This window comes from Xiphias gladius, chromosome 21 (genome assembly GCF_016859285.1).
Source record: "Xiphias gladius isolate SHS-SW01 ecotype Sanya breed wild chromosome 21, ASM1685928v1, whole genome shotgun sequence".
Taxonomy (NCBI): Eukaryota; Metazoa; Chordata; class Actinopteri; order Istiophoriformes; family Xiphiidae; genus Xiphias; species Xiphias gladius.
In genome coordinates, this window is record NC_053420.1 from 2,538,283 (window position 1) to 2,560,573 (window position 22,291).

A 22,291-nucleotide genomic window follows, 5' to 3' on the forward strand; every position below is an offset into this window, starting at 1 on the left:
ATTCTTCATCCGCCAGCAACTAGATAATGATAAAAACCACTGGGATCCGCCAGTTGTTCTACTTCCTGTTTGACAAGATAACTCTGGATGGAGGGTCCGCGGTGCTTCCAGTATGGCTCACACACGGTTTTAGATCCAATTATATGATATAAACTGTACGCACTGTAATGCGTTCACTCCCACATGAAGCGTGAATCACCCTTTTCCTACTTTTTTCTCTCAGTAGTTCACATGATAGCAAATGGAGGGATTAGTTGAAAATTCTCATGCAGCCCTCCGAAGCAGTTTTCACTGGTTCGGAGTAAAAAGACAAGACAGTCGTGTTCGTAACTGTCGATGAGGAAATGTTTTTCTGCCTGACAAGCTGTGAGTTTTTTTGTTGTTCTCCAGGTGTAACAACGAGAACGAATGGTACCAGATCCACGAGAATATCATCCGCAAGTCCAGCACCAAATACACCGCCCCCAGCACCAACTATGGTACGACGGACAGAGCGTGCGTGTGTGTGTGTGTGTGTGTGTGTGTGCGTGAGATTAATCGGCCTCTCACGCGGCCTCGGAGGCGGCAGCAGAGGGTGAGTGCGTGTTGCGACACACTCCCTTTGCTCGAGGCCCGTCTGCATCGTGCGTCTCTGCTCGCTCTCCCTATTCGGCGGCCGTGAAAGTCACCTCGTCGCCCCCCCGTCAAAGCAGCTGGCGCAGCGATGCGTCGGTTCCAGACGCAGGGGTCCAGCAGCACTTCTGACTCGTGTTGCACACGCCGATGGACTAAGTTAGACACACAGAGGCAGAGCTCGCGATGTCAGTTGCAAAACAAACGCAGACTTCCCAGGAGCCGCTCGTCCGGTTTGGTGAGCCGAACGGCATCTCGCTGACATGTGCATGTCATGGCTTGACATCGGCTGGAAAATCATCTTAATTGGTGTCATTGAAGGGGACTCTGCTGGTAAAGTCCGTGAACTCCCGTGGCCACGAAACTTTATCTTTTGCACGTGCAGCCGTAGTCCGGGGTCTCACTGAAAGCGGCTTCGGTCACTCCAGTTCAGACATATCCAGCAGGAATTTGCCTTCGTTTTTTGATCCCAGGGGGAAGGATGAAAGCAAAACCTGTTTAACACAGTCGACTTAGCTACAGTCCACATACACTTAGAGTCCACAAGGAACCGTCACGCTTCAGTCCAGTCGCCAGCATGACAAGTAACCGGGGTTTTCAGCCTGAGTTTTAAGTTTAATTAGTTTCAGTTTTGTGGACTAAAAGTGCTGCGGCTTGGCGAAGGCCAGCTTTTTACTTTTCCTATTTCCCCTCCCTCGTTTTGATCTCCTTTGCTCTTCGCCTCTCCCTTTGTGCTGCTCTCCCCCCTCCTCTGTTTCTCCCTCCATCCGTGCAGGTCTGATCATCTCTCTGCAGCTGCTGAGAGGCGACATGGAGCAGGTCCGCAGGGAGAACCCGCTCATTTTCAGCAGGGGGGTGGCCGTCACGCGCAAGCTGGGCTTCCCGGACGTCATCATGCCAGGTGAGTCCGATATTCGGCCGCGTCTGCCCCGTCACTAAAAGACGTTTTGGTTCAGAAGTGAAGACGCCTTTGGGATGACTGGTGAGACGTCTTCTAAAAGGACTATTCATTTTGTCTCGATTAACCACCTGGATGAATGAGATGGACCTTCACAGACATGACTCGCTGTAGTTCTGCAGTTAAATGATCATTCATTCATCCAAGTTCCATCAGCTATTCACAACCACTGAACAATTAAAAGTAAGAAAATAAGAAATGCAGAGTTAAGGAAGTAGCTCCTTCCTCCCCAGTAACAAAAATACTTCAAACAAAAGTAATTGCTTCTTCAGGTGCGTCTGCATCACAAGTACTTCCTGTCTCTACTAAATAAACAAAAGAAATCTCCCATATATTTTTGAAAAGATACACGAGTAAATGTTACTGTTCTTGGTTTTGCTTCTTGCTGTTAAGTCATTTTGTAAAAGTGGATCCGACCTCAAGTCCGGTTCATTTAGGTTGTACTAAGTCTTTTGTCTTTCAGCTGGGTCACTGTAGCTCAGGGGTCCGTTGCTGTTTATTTGGGTTCTTTTTTCTTTTTTCCCTTTGTTTTACTCGGACGTGTACGACACCACGTAACGGACAAAGATCGCAGACTACCAGCAAATCTACAGACAACAAAAGTAAAGTGAGGCCTGGGGGGGGGTGTTGGCTGCATAGGCAGTAAAACCACCAATAAACCTACAGACACTAAATGTCTTGACAGCTTTTCTGTTTGCACTGTAAGATATAATGGAGATGCTCTTTGTAATGTCACTGACCAGAGCAGGGAAAAAGGTTTTTCTGTCGGGGGTGTTCACAATTTTTATTTGTTTTGTTTTGTTTATGTTTGATTGAGGACTCAGGAATTATGGTTCAATTTCCTGGTCAGATTAACGTCCACGTTTCCAGCTGGCTGTGCAACCGGATATCGACTCTCTGAAGTATTTCAGCTACAATAAAGACAGACACGTCTGCGCGAGGCTGCGAGTCTTGCGGTGTCTGGGGAATGGGCCCATATATCATGCTGAAGCACCAACTGGATTTATATGCAGAGCCTCACTCAGTTCAGCGTCAGTGTCCACTGAACACGTGCAGCTCTTCAGTTAAGGGAACTGCACCACTGCAACAGCTGCTCGGTAAAACACGAGCTGTCACAGAGAAGCAGCGGTTTCCTCGTGGTCTTTCTCGTTCTTTCTCCTTCTTCGTCTCCTTGTCCAGAAGTAGAACCGGTCCGAACGATGCTGAGCTGAGGAAAGGAGGAAGATCGTGCTTTAGTTTGTCACTTTTTTACAGTTTGTTTTAAAAAGACCGTTGCTTGTAATTGAAAGAATGAAGGCCTAGATGAACACGAATATACAGACATACATCAGCACAAAGGCAGAGTCGTTATACTTGTTTATGAGCTTTGCACAGTTTTGAGCTTTACAGCTTTGCACAAATGCTACGGGCCGACGCTCCTCAGGTGCAAGAGCGGAGGGACAGAAGCACTAACTGGACAGTCGCAGGACTCCATGTGGGTGATCTCCAACCGTTATCTCAACGAACTCACACAAGCCCCCTCCGCTTTCATACACGCGGCCTCTTCTCCGGCACCGTCTGGCGGTGTGTACATGCTCCTACAGCAGGGAAGGATTGTGTGACAGCAGCATAAAACCTGAGACAGGGGAGGAAGAGGGGCGCACAAAGGGAGAGGTGAAGAGCAAAAACGATCAGAGAGAAGGAGGGGAAATAGGAAAAGTCTTTGACATGGGGGGGTTCGTAAAGATCCTCCTGCAACATTTGCTTTTCTCTGCCAACGCGTGGTCGTGTCTTACCACATGTTACTTTCTCTCACCGTGTTCTCTCGGTGTTTTAAGTCTCAGCCCTTTCACTAACAATCCGCGCAGGTTCGGAGAACAAAACCAGCAGCTACATGTTGGATTATATCTAAAGTTTAAACAAACGTGACGCCGAGAGATAAGGACCATGTGTCTCAGACCAACAAGAATTCACAACTGCCGCCGGCTGATGCGTCTGCATTTTGGCTGACATTACTGGCTCACGCACCTTAGTGGAAAAATCAACAACATACCCGGTTTTCATAGAGACAAGTGGCTGAGAGAGTGAAAGACACCGTGTGAGACGTGTGTGTTTCACTTTTAAAAAGTCAGTGTCTCAACAGGTTGCTTCACCCGAAAAACTCCCTTTCCCCTCTCAAGCCTTGCACATCGCAGTTTTGCTTTTACTTGCTGAGGTTTTGAAACGTCTGATGAAAGCCCAGTATAAAGGGGATGAACGGAAGTTCTGTGATCATGCTGAAAAGCGTTTTAAAGCCCTGAGAAATTATGTAAGCGATGTCGCGGTTCCAATAGATAATCCACAGACCTCACCATCGGCAGCTTTCATCTGATCTGATTTCAACGGTAAAAACTGTGCCAAGAAAAACTTGATTTACGAGCACGTTGTGTAATTCACACTGATGAGTACTTTCGGTTTTACAGCCCTCTTGCCTACAGGGATCGACACTTGCCCTCATATTGCAGACAGACAGGGAAGCGGCGAGGCTGCATTTCTGCAGCACCTACACACAAACCGTATGCAGCAGTGTCCTTCACACCACTGTCACATACATTAAACATGCACGTCACACACTCCTCCCCCTCGGACAGTGATGGAGCAGGTGTTTAACTCCCATCTTGATACATTACAGGTAGCACCTCCTCTATGAGGACAGGCTGAGATGATAAATGAATCCACACACGTTAACACAGGTCGTTAGTCTTGTCTATGTCAGAGGTATTCAGCTTTAAATGTGTGTGAGAATCCATTTTTGCCTCCGTCCGTGTTAATGGACATGTACGTGTCTTTATATGTAGAAGATCCAGGTCTTTGTTAAGTGCAGAAAGCAGACACATCTGGAAATGCTGGGCATCTGTTGACCTTTCATTTTTCAACATTCTCAGTAACCTTTCATGTGTTTGTCAGGATTATATTTACATGTTAGTGTTGTGTCATTTCTCAGGTGAAATGTGAAACAAACCGTCTGTTTGTCTGTCAATGTGTCCTTTCTGGTCCCAGGCGACATCCGTAATGACCTGTACCTGACCCTGGAGCGAGGGGATTTTGAGAGAGGAGGGAAGAGTGTTCAGAAGAACATTGAAGTCACCATCTATGTGCTTTATGCTGATGGAGAGATCCTGAAGGTAGGACAGCGGTCCTGACATACGCCCCTACGAAAGGGGGGGGACTGGGCCAGGAAACGCAGGGATTCGTCTGCTACACATAGTTTTGCTTCTGCCGATGTTGTTAATTCCAAAGGTCTGTTCCCATTTTAGTAACAGTTACTATAGTCAGAGTTTTGATTTCAGTCAGAAAGGAAACATGCGGTCGCAGACAGAACATCAGGATCTATACATCACATAATACATAAACAATACATAATGAGGCTATTCACATCTGTCCTCTTTAAAATGTCTCGAATATGATAAACTGTGCAATAACAAAACATTTCCCAAAAGAGCGGCGTGTACGAAAGCTTTCACATCTTTTACAGCACAGATCCTTCTTATAATCCATCTGTACAGTGAAGTACTTTAAATCGGCACGTTAACTGTGCTCGGAGTATGAACATGTGCTTGCGATTCAACTGGATTGGTCCACATGAAATCAAAGCTTTTCTTCAAGCTTTGAACAGAGAGAGTTCTAAGAAATGTAAAGGATCCTTATACGGTAATATGAACCGTTATAGTCTCAATCTTATCCCCAGTATAAATATGACAGTGACAGTTTTTAATTAGATGAAACATAATGTTGTTTGGCCAATACATCTCTTCGGTCCTGTGATGCTAAAACCTAATACAGATGAGACAGTTACAGATCCAGGTCTTGTGGAAACTCCAACCACCGGAGATGAACCTGTGACGTCTGTAATGAATGGCCAAGGCACTCGCTGCTTATCAAACCAAAGTTATGCCATTTGTGTGTGAAAGTGTCGGTCGGCTTCAGTTTCTCTGCGTTGTTTTTCCTGGAGCTTGTGTCCACGTCTCGTACTGTAGCCATGTGTTGTGCCTCTGCTTTGGGTCCAGGGTAAAGTGGATTCAGTCCCCAAACGGTAGATCCGCTTCCGCATCCACTGGTAGTTAATGGATCTTAGTGTCAAGCGCTGCAAGTTTCTGGAGAGGTTTGTGAAAGTTGTCCGTGGAGGAGGGAGGCATCTCGCTGCTAACTAGCCGCCGTGATTAAATATAGACTCATTCGCACAATCGACAAACAAATGAAAGCAGATTGGTGAGCGAGCAGTAGAGTCCCTGCACTTTACCTACAAAGAAAGAGGAAAAAAGAAAAGAACAAGAGAGGCCACTAATCTACAAATAATGAATGCACTCACTCTGGCCTGGAGGGGCTCATCAGCATTTGAAATCAACCTGCTGCTGCTGTTCTCGCCTTGATTCAGAACAATAATTGCCTACAACAACATCGAATGAGTTCTTCAAAATCCACCCAAACCCCTGGCTGAGCCCTCGGCACTGTGCCAGATCGAGTCCCTCGCTCTACCTCTACTTCATGCTCTGTTGAACAAGCCACAAACCCACCCTCACAAGACCCGTTTTACACGACTAAACCGGTTTTCTCACACATAACGAAACATTAAGAGAAAAGCAGCGTCAACAGGAAGAAGCAGATGTCTCCTCTTGGCACTGATGAAATCACTTCCCTCAAAGCACTGCACGATGACACAGTGGCAAGCGTAAAACTAACACGTGCAGCTTACAGTGACAGCTACTGTGGGTAGGTGTGAAACTCTTTGTGAGGCTGTGTATTAACCTTGTGTATCTTACTTGTCGGTCTGTTTCGGCGCGCACACACACCACCTCCCTCTGCAGGACTGCATCAGCCTAGGTTCGGGGGAGCCCAACATGCCGGAGCATCGCTCCTTCGTGCTCTACCACAACAACAGCCCGCGGTGGAGCGAGGTGATTAAACTGCCGATTCCCATCGACCGTTTCCGAGGGTCCCACCTACGCTTCGAATTCAGACACTGCTCCAGTGAGTAGTGGCCGTGGAACAAAATGAAAGGGGTTTTTTTTTGGAACTGAAATGACATCAAATGCTAATTTTGATTTTAGAGATAAGGCAAAAAAATGTATAATACATCGAGGCGGCCCGTGAATTAATTCTGTCAGTTCCAGAGGATTAACAGTTTGAGATAAATACAAACCATGTGCAGCTGCAGCGGTTTGACATAATTTGCTAACTACATTTTCTCATTTATCTTAACAGTAGTGAAAGAATCAGACGTCGACTGAAACAGCTGATATGACAGCTGAGATTATCATCTGTCTGTTTTCATGTCATTTTCCTGCCCTAGTTTCGTACCTTATTTACCAAAGCAAAGCCAGAAGAAATCTTGATCCACTCCAAACTTCCTCTAGCTCGCAGGTCTCTGCCTCTCTTTTTGCCTTACATCTTTCTCTCTTTTCATTTCTCCCTCCCTTTCTCATTTCCTCTCACTCTACAGCAAAGGACAAAGGGGAGAAGAAGCTGTTTGGCTTCGCCTTCACTCCTCTGATGAGGGAGGATGGAACGACTCTTTCAGACGAGAGCCATGAAATCTACGTTTACAAGGTCAGACATGATTGCCCTGTCTTTCTGTCTGTGCGTTAGTGCCTTGAAATTTACCACAGAGTGACATCCGACGGGTTTTCACAAATGTCAGCAATGCTAAGAGTGTTAATTTCTGCCTAAAATTCTGGTACTTATTTTTTGTTTCAATATAGTGTTCATTAGTATTTCCTTTACCGTATAGAATAGGCTAAACAAAATCATGCCCAAGTTAGACTTTCTAAGTTGCTCAATAAAGAAAAAACACCTACCCGTATCCGCTGATGACACGTTGGCCTTTTCATCAGCCAGAAAAGTCAGTGGGTCTCTCCCGAGTCACACCACAGGAGTCCACTACAAAGCAAAGCGTGTACGCAGCAATTAGACTTATTCTTGGAATTGGAATCGGATCAGTTTTCTAGTAAAAATTACTCTGGAGTGAACCAGCGACGGTGGAGATGGTTGTGAAGTGAAGTGAAAAATCATCCAGTTCTGCGCGCATCCTGTTGAACTGTCACAATTCAGATTGACCGGCAGCCACAGTTTATGAGTTAAAGAAAACTAGGTCTGAAGGTCTGAACGAGGTATGAACCCACCAGAAAATGTGCCACTATACAACTGTGTTACCAGTGGTGTTAGTTTGAGATTTGTGAAGCTGCAGATGTTGCCTGTTGAGACAGAGACGAGCACTGTTTTAAATCTCCGATGATGGAATTGACCATTCTTTGTCTCTGTCTTGCTCCTGGCGCCGCTCGGCCTCAGTGTGATGAGAACACGACCTTCAGTAACCACGCCCTCTACCTGGGCCTGCCCTGCTGCAAAGAGGACTTCAGCAGCTGTCCCAGCATCCCCTCCAGCCTCATCTTCCAGCGCAGCACCAAGGAGACCTTCTGGATCTCCACACAGCTCTCCTCCACCAAGCTCACTCAGAATGGTGTGTTCGCGAGAATTTAAAGCCCTGTCTCCATTCATGCGTGGGACCTTCATGCAGAACAGTCTCAGATGATGTAAATATAGGCTTTAATGTGCAGGTTAGTGATACAGGGGAATCTTAGTCTTGATCATACGGAGGAAACTGTTGCGGTGAAGCTACTTTCGTATTTTGAACCCTATTGAAAAGCACAAGGAAAGCACTCGTACGTTGTGATGGTTTGTGCTGAAGAACCATGTGAAGCTTTGCCATTAGGTCTGTCATTCATCCACCTTCGTTCTGTGTGGATACTTGACCCTGGTGTTGCAGATGAACTCTAGCGGGCCTGACCAGTGCTCTCCTTCCCTGTGGAAGTTCAAGTTCAAGTCTTTTCTGATCGCTGACTTTGCTGTTTGTCTTTCAGTGGACCTCCTGGCCCTGCTTAAGTGGAAGGCCCATCCAGACCGGGTCATGGACATTCTCGGCCGGCTGCGGCATGTCAGCGGAGAGGAGATAGTCAAGGTGAGGTTGAGTCGGACGAAAATCTTTAAATCCGAAAAAAAATATAGCCACCTGCTGCTCTTGGGTCGATGCGGATCCTTGCTAAGGAGGAGCTCTTCACGTAAATACTTTCTCTAGATAGGCTAGAAAAGATAGGAGGAACGAAGTGGTCGCAAATCGGGAGCTCAAACTATGTAACTGCAGTGTCAGCACATCTCACACACTGGTCATTAAGAGAAAATACTCCTCGACAGACGGGGTTGCCAGGTCTGCGGTTGTCCGGTGGAATTGGGCTACTTCTCAAGTGTTGCCGCGAGTTGAATTTTTTTTGTCCGCTGCTTAGGGAAACATGAGTGAGTGGAAGAGTACGAGAAGAAATACACAAAAGAATGGGAAAATCTACAGCATAGAAGGTTATGTAATAACTAAATCTTATCAGACGGGATCCCTGAGACTACAGAGAGGTTGAGAACCGCTGATTTACACCACAGAGCTACGTTTTATTTATGATAACATACTGTATCTAATTACACAAGGCCATTTTAGGACCTAGGTGAAAGGACTGTTCAGGAAAAACTGCCTTTAACGCTGGCACACTAAAAGTCCATGGTGTTTCTTTGTAGACATTGCAATAGATTTGACAATGACAGCAATGCTGTAGGACTTTAAAAGCAGTGCATAGGATTTGCCAGAGGCAAATTTTGAGTTCTGCTATAGGGCTGGTTTTGATTGGCCATTGTGCTGGTTTTGTCAAACGGACCTGGCAACCCTGATGACAGACTTGCTGTACGTTTACTTTTGTCATTTGTCATGGCAATTATGGCTGATTCTCCACTGCCTTCCTCTGAAGCATCACTGGCAGTAGTCTTGCCAAAAGTGGTGAGACAGTAATTTCCTTTCTGTGGTTGTTGATTACATTTACTTTTCTGTCCATGAAGCTCCATTCAAATTTACTTTATTTATCTATTTGTTTTGTCTGATTCTCAGCGTTGTAACATTTAGTGCCCCTCAGTCAGGGCGCCCAACCATCATGTGAGTGTCCCACTGCTAATAAGAAATGTATGGGAAACTGAACTGACCTGACTCCAAGTACAGGGAGCCAGTAACTGGAAAGCACCTGTCATTATCATGTTTGACCCTAAAATAACTGATAAACATGAATTATTTATTTTTTCCCCCTTTTGTACATAAATGAGAAATGCGTCATCAGACGAAGGTGAAACGTTTTGTGAGTTAGCGTTATCAACTTTTTGTGTTTTCGAATTTGTATAATAAATGCAATCTCTTCTATTTACATTTTAAATGCGATGTATGATATGTACTGTGCAGGGGGCAGGGGTTTAATGTCTGAGTACCAAAATGTTACCATAAAGCAGAACGGATGCAGCTGTAACTGACTGAGTATGTGTGTGGCAGTTTCTCCAAGACATTCTGGACACCTTGTTCTCCATCTTGGATGACAACACAGACAAATATGGACCACTGGTGTTCCAGTCATTGGTAAGTGTGTGTGTGTGCCAAAAAAGAAAGAAGGCAGTGATTTTGTTTGTGAAAATGGCCGGCTGCTTGCAGCCCCATGTTTGGAGACAGCACCTGTGACTGGACAGTTTGTTTAGTTAAGTTTATTTGTGCATGCAACTATTAAAATTATATACAGAAATGAAAAACTTGGTTTCTCTCAGGACGATATTTTCTGTTTTCTTGGGGACATTACATTTGATCAAATGTTTGGAAAATCGTGATCAGGTTTATTATAGGATGGACTTTACAAATAATTCAGTGAGTGGTAGTAAACCCGCTGTACCCAACCAACGTAAAGTGACAAGAGGTTTAGATACGCAGGCTGATCATGGCAATTAAAAAGCCAAATGTATATACGTATATGGTTTAATGTATCCCAATCATTTGTTATTGTCTAATCCCTCTGTCTCTCTCCTCCTCTCTCAGGTGTTCATTATAAACCTACTCAGGGACAGTAAATACTACCACTTCAGGCCGGTGATGGACACGTATATCCAGAAACACTTTGCCGGTGCATTGGCCTACAAGTGAGTGTTTTACTCCAACTAACTGATACTCTGACTGTAACGCTACAGGCTGATTCACTGGTCAATGCACTAGCAAACTCTAATACACTCTCATTAAAAGGTGTGCAGATGTGTGTGTGTGTGTGTGTGTGTGTGTGTGTGTGTGTGTGTGTGTGTGTGTGTGTGTGTGTGTGTGTGTGTGTGTGTGTGTGTGTAGTCCTGATTTTATGCTTGTATCGTACACACTGCGGGATACTCAAAATGGCGTTGACCATTACCGTCCCTCAGTTCAATTTTCCCAATTCTCCCAGCACGACTGATGTCAGAGTCCCTTATCCTTTTGAAGTGTTGCCCTTCATTCTCCCAAGCACATCGACGTGCACATAAATAACTACCTTATTTTATAATGTTCAGATAGAGGTAAATTGCATTAACGTGGTACTCATTTACCCAACTTCCACAATAGCCAGAATTTGCCTGATTTGTCTTGTAGAAGACAAGAAGAAGTGTGGTACCCTGCCGACCAACAGGAGACAGTAATAAAATGCAAATAACGTATTTATTATGTTATATGTTTGGTTTTTTTTGTTATTTATGGTTGCACAGTTGCATCTGTTGCATAGTATTTTATGTAAAGTTTTAATGAATTCGGGTGCTTCTCTAAATATCAGTACTGGTTGCTGTGCAGCAGCGGGAACAGAGCTGGTCAAAATATCGGCTGTGTTTTTAAGCTGTTACTTACTGTTTATTTAAAGCAGCTATAACCGACATTTTAATGATAAAACGGTAGGAAATGACAATGGGAAAACAGCGTGACAATGTGAAAGGAGATGTGTATACATAGTGGAGTATTTAGCAGCCAAAGAGCCAGATGTTTCCCTCGGGAGCCGGAGGAGACCAAAACCAGAGCTAAAAGAAGAGGGAGTACTGGACTTAGATTCATCAGGTGACACAAACACAACTCAAAATGAATGGTCATGTTGCACTGGAACTGTTGGATGTGGAAGAAAGCAAATGTCTGATAACAAGTTCACCATATCTACTTCGAAGGTGACGATATGTTAGTGTTGTGTTCACACCTTGGTTCTCCTGCCCCCAAGTGGCTAGAAAAAAAAAAAATCAGTAAATTGCAGGTTTAAGTCATAGACAGTTTTACAGACTACACTTTCAGCTCAAATTCTGCTGAGTCTCTTGGGGAAAAAAACAGCGCCGCGTGGCTCAGATGCTCAAATGCAGTGTTTAATGTTTGCTGTGTTTCAGAGAGCTGATCCGCTGTCTGAAGTGGTACATGGACCGCTCTGCAGAGGTGGTCCGACAGGACCACATACAGGAAGCCATGAGGGTAAGAGCCACCAACTGCAGCTGTGTGTCCACCTTTTAGTCCCTGAATGAGTTCAGCTCGTATTTTCAACCAAAGCCGTTGCTTGTGACCTGGCTGATGAACTTCGCACGTCCTCATCACTGAGAAGAGGGAAAATACTTTAACTCTGAGCATGACAACAGGAGCTGTCATTAGCTAATGCTGCCAGTTCAGGTATATTCACTCGGTTGTTTAGTGTCCCATGGCTGGCGTCCACTTTTGTTGAGGAGAATGTTTGATAACTATGCCGTCATTGCACTTTACATTATACAACCACAGGCTGCCAAAAAACTACTTACAGTGCGATGAGCTCGGTAACTCAAGTAAATGTCTGTATGTTACATTATAGCTTTTCTTATATTTGTATCCTGCTTTTTAGGCAAATCACGTTTCTAAATATGTTCACTTTTTTTCCAATACGAAGGTTCCAACCTTCTTTAGTCTTTATGGGTCACGTGAATAAAAAAGGAGACGTTTGTTCAGTCTTTAACAATCTAGCAGCAACCATCTAACATTCCCCTGATGAACAAAACACTGACTGCGTCTGCAAATATCTTTTTCACAAACAACAAAATGCAGCGATTCTGATCCTTATTCTGACGGTTTACATGCTGCTAAAATCTCTCCATCTCTTCAGTGAGTTATCTGCGCAATGTTTTTATGTGAAAATCGACCATAAAGCCCTATCAGCCATTTTTACACCTCTGTGATTCTTCCCACTGAACGTCCTCGTTCAGTCTACCCACAAAAAGTTGACTGCATATGTTCACCATTGCATCATGTTGTAGGCAGAGCCCAGAATAGATGTACCAACTCAGGCAGATGTACAGAATGTACCGCATTTAGCAGACAAAGGCGGCTCCGCACTTTGAAATATTTATCGGACTCAAACATCCGTCTCAAATGGGTCACGCTGTCATGTGAAAGTGGACGGTGTGAATTATTGAGCAAAGTTTTGACATGCAGCTGCAGCTGCGGGTTCAGATCTGGGGTTTTTTATTCATCTCCAACAAGCCTGTATCGGTCTGTCTTATTCTTCCACAAACTACAACTGAGCTGTCTTTTCAGTTTAATTCCAAGCATTTCATCTCTCCCTGGAATGTTAATGTATTAATAAAACAAGCGAATTGGACGATACTGACCACGTGTGTATGTTTAAGTTACTTATGTTGTGTTAATGTCCCCTCTTCTTGCTCCTGTCTACCCTCAGGCTCTGGAGTATCTGTTTAAGTTTATCGTCCAGTCTCGGATCCTCTACTCTCGGGCCACTTGTGGTATGGAGGAGGAGCAGTTTCGCACCAGCATCCAGGAACTCTTTCAGTCGATCCGCTTCGTCCTGAGCCTGGACAGCCGCAACTCAGAGACCCTCATCTTCACGCAGGTAGGGGAACACGCACACTCACACTCACAGTACCAACTCAAGTTCTACAGATTCTTCAACATGTTTAGTTTGAAGTCTTTTCTTTAATTGTTCTATTTTTTTTAATGAAAATTTTTTTAATGACTTCCCTCATTAAGTGATCACCTTTTTTCACAGTTGAAATGTAACTGCAACTCGTTGTGTCTTTGTAGTTTAGATGAGACTCATTTGCTTTTATAAAGGCTAATCCCATGATGATTGAATTATATTTGCTGATAATTTAGTTTCTTCCTGAGCTTCGTTCCCATCTTCTCTTAGTTGCTTTTATCTAACTCTTATCTCCTTTATGTACCCCCTTTCTACTTGTACCTCGGACCTTTCCTTGCCTCCTTTCCTCACCTTCTCTTTCAATCTCCCACAATTCTTTGCTCCATCCATTGGGTCCCCATTATTCCTCCTGGGCCTCTTCTGTCCGCGTCCATGCACCACAGGGCTCCCAGCCTTGTCCGGGCGCAAATCAAGCCCCAGGCCCTGGCATTGGGCCTGCCGCTCCCTTAGCACTAGCCCCTGCCCTGGGCCATGCCCAGCCCCCTGCCCCAGGACAGGCTCCTGGCAGCGGGCAAGCCAACTGCACTCAGGCCTTGAGCACCAACGCTCTGCGGCCGTCTCCACTGTCAGTAAGTAGACTTCTGGATGAATACCACAAAACCCGTTGTGTGAAGCCCAGAGTCCTCATTTACCTGTTCAGCTGTTTGTGAGCCTAACCTCACCACACACACACACACACACACACACACACACACACACACACACACACATACACACACACACGCACGCACGCTTGTGATCGTGCACATCCACATCCTGACTGCTTTCACATTCACACTCCTCACGTATCCCGCACCGACTGCTTAGTCACGCCCCGTTGGTTCCTACACACCCACCGCATATCTTAGTCCTGTAACTATAAACACACACCTGATTCAGAACATGTTCTTCCCTGTCATCTCCTCCCTCGAAAAACCTGATCCGTCCTGCCATGTCGCCGCCAGAGTCACACCTGTCAGCTCATAGACTCCCATCAAATCCTGAGGAGTGGCTGCTCGTTCGCATGTGGAGAATGAATAATGTAAATAACTGATTAGAGCTACTGAGCCTCTACCACCAGCGCAGTTTCGTATATCACCAAAGTGACAAAGTCATAATCCTGGGCCGTTGGCCAGTCATGAACAATGAAAAGAATCCTGACTAAAGCCTCCGTTAACCCTCCATGGGCACAGGTATTTATATGGTATACGTTCTCAGGTGAGGTCATGGAAATCAAGATTTCCCGGTTCATTTAACCTAATCTAGAGCTGAAAAACGGTATGTCAATGAAGTGATCGACAGAAATCATAAGCAGCTACTTTGATAATCAATCAATCATTGGAGTCATTTCTTTTTTTTGAGCAAAATTGGCGAAGAAAACAGAAACAGAAACTTTTTCTGGTAAACGGACTACGTTGGGGTTTCGGACAAAACAGGTACTTTCATGACATCACATCGGGCTCCAGGAAATTGCCGTTTGAAGGCATTTTATGGACAAAGTGAAAGGAATCAGGAGAGTACATGATCATGAATTAGCCCGGTAGCTGAAAGACACGATGTGCGCTGTGCTGCTAGCCCGGTCGACTCAGATGCAAGAAGCAGCACATTGCCCTTGAAACATTTTCAGGGAATCTGGGGTTGAGGGTTAACTTCCTTTCACACCAACGCAATCGTTTTCAGTCTTGTTCTGAACAAGCCTGAGCGCTGAGTCCAACCGCTGGAAACAGTAAACTGAAACTATTTTGTGCTGTACTTCTGAAATCTCATCTGCCGCGCCGTCTCTGTTCTGCTGTTACGAAACCCAGCCAATGTCGGAGGGAAGTCCTCCTCTCTGATCAGACTTGTAGCTGTGTGTGTGTGTTTAATGAAGTTGAATGCTTATGGACTAATACCTGTCACTTTCCCCTGTCGGATTTGGTGCTTTCTCTTCTTAACCTTTTCTTGTTTCTTCCGAGATTTTCTCATGTTTTCAGTCTTTCCCTTTTAATCTTGCTGTGATTTCTTATCTACTAATGAATTAATTCACTGAATGATTTGTACCTTCTTCACTCTCCTGCGTGTTTCCGAATGTCTCCACTGGTGAACAGCTGTCGTGTAAAATGAATTTAGTCGAACAAATTTTAGAACACAACTGTAATTTAATACGAGGTGATTGGCTTGAAAACTGTGTGAGGAAAATGGACCCCGCATATTAAACTGCCCCCTGCCCAGTGTCACGTTGCTCCGGGGTCCGGGCAAACCTGCATGAAGCGCACGTCTATATGTGATGAAAAATGTTTTGGAACTCAGCTTTTCACCGTGTTCACTGTGACTCAGCTCTGCTCTCCACCGTTGTGTAACAGAATGAAGTCATGGTCACACGGACGCTAACAACCCAGCCCCCCTCTCTTCTCCTCTGAAACGTCCCTCTCACCTTGTCCCTCACCCTCCTCTCTCCCTCGTCCTCCTCAGGCCGCCCTGTTGAACTCGTTCCCCGCCATCTTTGACGAGCTGCTGCAGATGTTCACGGTGCAAGAAGTGGCAGAGTTTGTGCGCGGCACTCTGGGCAGCATGCCGTCCACGGTGCACATAGGACAGTCCATGGACGTGGTCAAACTGCAGTCCATAGCCCGGACCGTGGACAGCAGGCTCTTCTCTTTCCCAGGTGAAGGTTCTAGTAAAAACATAAGCACACCTTGTTGTTTTTCTCTGATTCATCTTTCTCTATGAAATAAAAGGGGAGTCATATACTATACATCGGTAACAAATGTCTTTCCAAATGGATCCTAAAAGCATCAGAACATTTTCCATTTTACCCCTTCATCCAAGAAACCTGAGTAAATAATCTCATAATAATAATGTTAATTTTTCCAGAAAACCTTCTGTATAATACCGTCGTTATTTTATGCTTTGCAGATTAATTTTAAAACCGGTGTTGGCGAATCCTTGATTTAGGTATTAATCTGTTGAACAGAACCTTTACTAATAGATTATTTAAATCGTTAGTCATCAAAGTACGACCAGCTCTACAGCACTTAACCACAAATGAAAAAGACTGGACGCAAAAAATAAATGGCTCTGTCATGTTGTCAGCCACAGAGATCGTGTTCTGGAAATACTAGCATCAAAACGCTAAGAAAATGAGTGTCTTTGTGTGTGTGTGTGTGTGTGTGTGTGTGTGTGTGTGTGTGTGTGTGTGTGTGTGTGTGTGTGTGTGTGTGTGTGTGTGTGTGTGTGTGTGTGTGTGTGTTTGTGCCCTCAGAGTCTCGAAGGATCCTGCTTCCTGTGGTCCTGCATCACATCCATCTCCATCTGAGGCAGCAGAAAGAGCTGCTCATCTGCTCTGGGATACTCAGCTCGATATTCTCTATTATCAAGACCAGCTCACTGGTAACACACACACACACACACACACACACACACACACACACACACACACACGAACAAATGTGCAGTACGTATATACAAATGAAACGCTGGCCCGATGGGTTCCTCCTCTGCAGAGCATGAACGTCCCGGCCCTCATCCTGTTTTGGGCGAGTGGAAATGTTGATGAAAGGGTTGGGCCACAGGAGAGGGAGCTGAATCCATCAACCCAGACCATGTCTCATGCCAGTTCAGTTGTTGCTGGGACGTCTGGCGTTAGAATAAAACGCTTTATTCTAACGCCAGGTCAAATGACTGACAGCCTCCCGAGAACCACGGACGTCCTGAAAGGGACAATGTGGAATTGACTCCTTCCAAGTTTGTAAAGATTTGTGGCGGTTAGCTTGGCCAACAGCATACGGTGCTTTCTTACCGCTGGTTGACATTAACCTTTCTTTTTTCCATCATATTGAGCGTTCTACGCTTTTTCGTCATTAACCTAGAAACTGAGGTATCCTCAAATATGACTTTTAAAATTGGGGCAGTTTGTTTCTCCCCGATAAATCTGATGTCCAAGTGAACTGTAAACACACGCTCACTCGAATAAAGTTTGTTTGGCTGGAGTTCTTTCTTTTCCTTTCTCATTTTGTCGTCTCTTTACTTCTCCTTTTCTTCACTCCCTCCTCCCATTTTTGCTCTTTGTCTCCCCAATCCTTTCCCTACTATTCCCTTCACCCCACCACCCCCCACTTTCTCTCTCATCTCTCCCTCCAGGACACGTCAGTGCAGGAGGAGGTGGAGATGATGGTGGAGTCTCTGTTGGATGTCCTTCTGCAGACCCTGCTGTCAATCATGAGCAAGAGCCAATCGCAGGAGGCGGTAAGGGGTCAACGCTGTCCGCAGTGCACCGCGGAGATCACTGTTAGTAACTAACAATACAACTACTACTACTTCACCTCCCACCACCCCGGTCCATCCGGTACCTACCCACCTGTTTACCCATCCTCGGGCGGGGCAATATTTTAATATTGTTGTTTAATTTCCCTTTATATTATCATATTGTCACAAAGTCTTCATTTACTATTCTCAGATCTAAAAAATAATAAATAGGTCAATTTGAACAAAAATGTCATTGTGAGATTTAAAATAAATGAATAAAAGGAACAGAGTTGTTTTGAAAAGTTCCAGTTCCAGTTCCAGGAAAACGCTAGAAAACCATTTGGCTCACTGGGATCTGAGCATGGGATTTTACCTACTTTAGTCCATATTGCCCTCCTCTGATGTGTCCATTCATCCACCAGCACATCTCCTCACACCTCAGTCCTCCTCCTCCTCATCCTCCTCATCCTCTTCTCTTTCTGCATGCTGCCTTGCATGCCTTAATAATGCTTATTCGAAGTTGTAGTTCGCTCTTCCTTGTTGTATGTGATTCCGGTGAATCACATACAACATGGATGTGATCGTGCATTATACTACATGTACTTGTACGATTTCTGAGCCAGGTGTACTTCTTTCCCTCGGTGTAGTCGGCAGGTTCATATGCAAATTCCACACATTTTAGATACTGGTTGTTACATGAAATCCACTGCTTTTCATTTATATATTGCTGCTTTTATCTTTGGCTCAATCTCAATCTGACCCCTACTCGTCCTACCCACTGCGCCTTTGTTTTTACGGAGGCTTGGGCCTTATTAGGGGCTTTATTTAGGGCACTTCATTGTCCACTTCTACTCCAGATAGTGTGGAGTGGAAGCAGACGAGCCATCCAACAGTGAGTCTTCACTAGTGCTGACATGATTATCTTCACTACATCTAACTTGAAGCACAAGAACCAGATAATGAAGTAAAGAGGATCAATTTAAGCCCCATGCTGCTACTTCGTATACATTATTTTAGTTGTGCATTTAAACCCGTAGCGCCATCTTCTTTACACTGCCTTTCCATGGTCAAAATCACAGATTGTGCAGTAAAGTAAAAAACAAGGAACCATCACTTTGTCTTAAATTCCATCGATTTGTTTTTTACCCATAAATGTACAGTGCATTCATCAATTCAGAGAAAGACATACACGGTTCCGTTATAGCATATGTTGATTGGAAGTTGGAAGGGTTATACATGTATGGTTAAACAGGACGTGATATATGGCAGGTTATCTGAACATGCTGAGTGATGGCGAGTGATGTTTTCTGCTCATGTTGGATGATGGCAGTTGCCCCTCACATTTCTCCTCATCATTGAGAACCTCCCCATAACGTGAGCGCCCCCCACAGCGACTTAAGAAAGAGCGAGACTCCGTAGCGAAAGGCTAGCGGGGAGAGATCAGTTTGAGAAGGAGCCTTGTCTTGCCCTGCTGTTGCCGCCGCTGACTGTTCACGTACTGCTAACTGCTTCCATGTGACCGTCCTGCACGCCTATCCCCGCTCCCCCATTGGCAGGGAGAGTATGTGTCCTGCCTCCTGTCCCTCCTCCGCCAGATGACAGACATCCACTTCCAGCGCCTGATGGAAAACTTCCAGAGCAAGGAGGAGCTCAAGGTACAGGAAACTGATGTCCTAAATACAGCTTGAAACGCAGTATTACAATCATGTCCTAAGGGGTGAAACTTGGGTTCTAGACTTAAGTGTGAACCTTACTGGTAAATATTCCTAATGACATTTTTGAATTTTGTTTGAGAGAAACTGACGCTCAAACTCTTCCCCCCTCATCGCCTCAATTTCCGTCTCCAGGAGTTCCTGCTGAAGATTCTGTGTGTGTTTAGAAATCTGATGAAGCTCAGTATTTTCCCCCGCGACTGGAACGTCATGAGGCTCCTCACCAGCAAGTAAGCCATAAAAACGACCCCCTCCGCAGACAGCCGGGACACACATCTAACAGCGTTGGCACGTATCACCCACTCAAGCTGCCCTGACTCCCGAGCACTTTCTGTGTGTGTTCCCTCTCTGCAGCATCATCCTGACCACGGCTCAGTATCTGTCTCCTGCTCTGCACAAGAACTTCACAGAGGCAGAATTCGATTTTAAGGTACGTGTCTTTAACCGAGAAACAGTCCTACACGCACACACCCACAAAACCACATGGTAACTGTGATGTGAATCAAGCCGCCACCGGTGTCTGAGGCTTCTCTGTCCACTGAGTTTAGAAGAGGACTTTTTCTGTTCTCCTCTTCTCACTTGTGACAGAAATTGGCTCTTAATCTCCTATTGTTGCTTCAACATGATTCACTTGCACCATGAGTGTAAAGCGGAACACTGCTTTGTGACAATAACCTTAAGCGTATCCTCGCTCTGACGCACATAAGGTTCAGCTAACAGTAGAGTAGTTACTGAGCCTGAAAACCGTTGGAAGACCTCAGGCTGCCGGCAGTCATGCGGCAACAGGAGGACCGGGAACCGTCGACTTCTCAAGAAGTGAACCAGCTGATTGCGTGAGGGAGAAATATGTGATCCCAGGGGGCTCAATGCCCTTGTTTTCCACTGGGAGAAGAAACAGTGAATCATCATGAATGAGCGGAGCTCGGATTTTCTGTTTCATATTTACTTTCACACACTTCACAATTGATTGAGGGAAGGTGTGTGCAGAGATCAGCGTGTAAAGAAAGAAAAGGCTACGTATCCATATCCATACATCGCGTATGGATATGCTTTAACGTTAGTTTGTGTGTGTCTGTGTGTGTGTGTGAGCAGGTGTGGAACTCCTACTTCAGCTTGGCGGTCCTCTACATCAACCAGCCCAGTTTACAGTTGGAAAACCTGAGTCCTGCTAAGAGGAAGAAGGTCTTGGACAAGTAAGAACCCGTGCACCAACAAAAAAACAAAAATAAGACACCACAGAGTACCTGACACGTTCGTTCTTGATCTCACATTCCTACTCAGAAATATCACAGACCGTGACAAACACACACAAAAAAGCAGAGACACAGCAATGCCTCTTAACATAGACCTGCACATTTACATACAAAGACATATGTGTTAACACACACACACTCATACAGGCTTGGCTGCCCACTCTGTCGTCCTCAGAGTTGTTGTCTGCAGCTAAAACGCTGAGAGTCGGAAGCTGGAAGAGCCCATTTTCATCTTTGAAGTTCGGCAGCCCTTTAAAACTGGGCGACCTACGCTATCAATCCTGTAGGAACACGTCTTTGTTCCAGGGAAGCTCTTCTCCCTCTCCGTTGGGCTTATTCCACCCAATAGTCCAAGGAATGAGTGAGCCCTAGACAACAAAGTCAATGAACTTCCCCAGGCACTAGGAGTTCCCACATCTTCTACTGAGTTTCCACATTTCAAGAAGTGTGAACGTGAGGAGAAATAGACCAGTACGGATCAAAGAGTGACGGCCTGGATTGACGCGGGACGTTTGAATGGAGGGAAACATTACAAGCACCAGAAAACACCCCCGTTTTTAAAGTAGTGACCATCTCCTCAGTGGATGTTTTTCTGGTTCTTTCGATGCTTTATTATGTAACCACACTGGAACAAAAAGGGGAAAAAATAAAAACAAAAATAAATAATAAACTTCAGTGAATTCAATTTCTTCCTTTTTCTAGCTCCCTTAGCCTCTCTCATGCATCCTTGCCTCAGCCGAGCCAAGACATGAACTACATAATAGTCCATTTAAATGTCTCTAACACCTAAACCATCTCCCAGATTAGTTTTTCTTTAACCACCACGAAAAGGAAACGGTAGTTTGACCTATATTGAACCCTTTCATCCAAAGGCTCCTCTTTGACACCAAAGGTCCGAAGCTCTGGACTCTACAGTGAAGGACTGCATTGTGACACGGGGATTTTCACTGGTTGTTTTCTGTTTATTCAATCCGCAGGTATGGTGACATGAGAGTGATGATGACCTATGAGCTGTTCAGCATGTGGCAGAACCTGGGTAAGATTTTCTCCACACCTCTCCAGAGAGTTTAGCTTACATGCCTTTACTTAACTTCAGCCACGCTCTAACCTTCAGTAGCTGCAAGACCTTCTCCTCACTGAAGTCCCCATGCTCTTGAATTAACATCTCTGCCAGGCAAAAGAATAACAGTAATTTCTATTCCCGAAATCTAATTTCTCAGTCCACTTTAATACCCTGTGCACCAGTTCCGTTCCTCTCCCGATATGGTTGAATTGCACGCAGATTAGATTTGTCGGTTGACTGATTGAAGACGAACTGATGCATGTGCACCGGCTGTAGGTGAGAATAAGATCCATTTCATCCCCGGGATGATCGGTCCGTTCCTGGGAGTGACGCTGGTCCCTCAGGTGGAGGTCCGAAACATCATGATTCCCATCTTCCATGACATGATGGACTGGGAGCAACGCAAGAATGGAAACTTCAAACAGGTAAACAACCACACACACACACACTTGGAGGGACACATCTTTCACATGATCGCCTGTGGACAATGGCAAGTTCAGAAACGACTGTGATCAGGCGAGGGAGGCCACGGAGGAAGCCAGTCTTTATTTGTGTGTCTTGGTGTGTGCGTGCAGGTGGAGGCCGAGCTGATTGACAAGCTGGACAGTTTGGTTTCTGAAGGGAAAGGTGACGAGAACTACCGGGAACTCTTCGGTTTGCTGTAAGCAACACGAACAGACACT

At 45.2% G+C, this 22,291-nt stretch overlaps 1 protein-coding gene across 1 annotated transcript in view; it reads left to right on the plus strand.

Annotated features, from left to right (window-relative positions):
* The window catches only part of LOC120807162 (dedicator of cytokinesis protein 3-like), a 117,241-nt gene that overhangs the window by 78,451 nt on the left and 16,499 nt on the right, over positions 1-22,291 (plus strand). Inside the window, exons 13-33 of the mRNA XM_040158897.1 lie at positions 391-479; positions 1,388-1,513; positions 4,589-4,713; positions 6,394-6,556; positions 7,029-7,135; positions 7,874-8,045; positions 8,446-8,543; positions 9,939-10,022; positions 10,470-10,570; positions 11,810-11,891; positions 13,120-13,290; positions 15,808-16,000; positions 16,598-16,725; positions 17,476-17,622; positions 19,137-19,235; positions 19,428-19,522; positions 19,647-19,722; positions 20,385-20,485; positions 21,523-21,581; positions 21,885-22,033; positions 22,184-22,269. Coding sequence (XP_040014831.1) covers positions 391-479; positions 1,388-1,513; positions 4,589-4,713; positions 6,394-6,556; positions 7,029-7,135; positions 7,874-8,045; positions 8,446-8,543; positions 9,939-10,022; positions 10,470-10,570; positions 11,810-11,891; positions 13,120-13,290; positions 15,808-16,000; positions 16,598-16,725; positions 17,476-17,622; positions 19,137-19,235; positions 19,428-19,522; positions 19,647-19,722; positions 20,385-20,485; positions 21,523-21,581; positions 21,885-22,033; positions 22,184-22,269 — 2,451 coding nt within the window. The remainder of the gene's footprint in view (positions 1-390; positions 480-1,387; positions 1,514-4,588; positions 4,714-6,393; positions 6,557-7,028; positions 7,136-7,873; positions 8,046-8,445; positions 8,544-9,938; positions 10,023-10,469; positions 10,571-11,809; positions 11,892-13,119; positions 13,291-15,807; positions 16,001-16,597; positions 16,726-17,475; positions 17,623-19,136; positions 19,236-19,427; positions 19,523-19,646; positions 19,723-20,384; positions 20,486-21,522; positions 21,582-21,884; positions 22,034-22,183; positions 22,270-22,291) is intronic.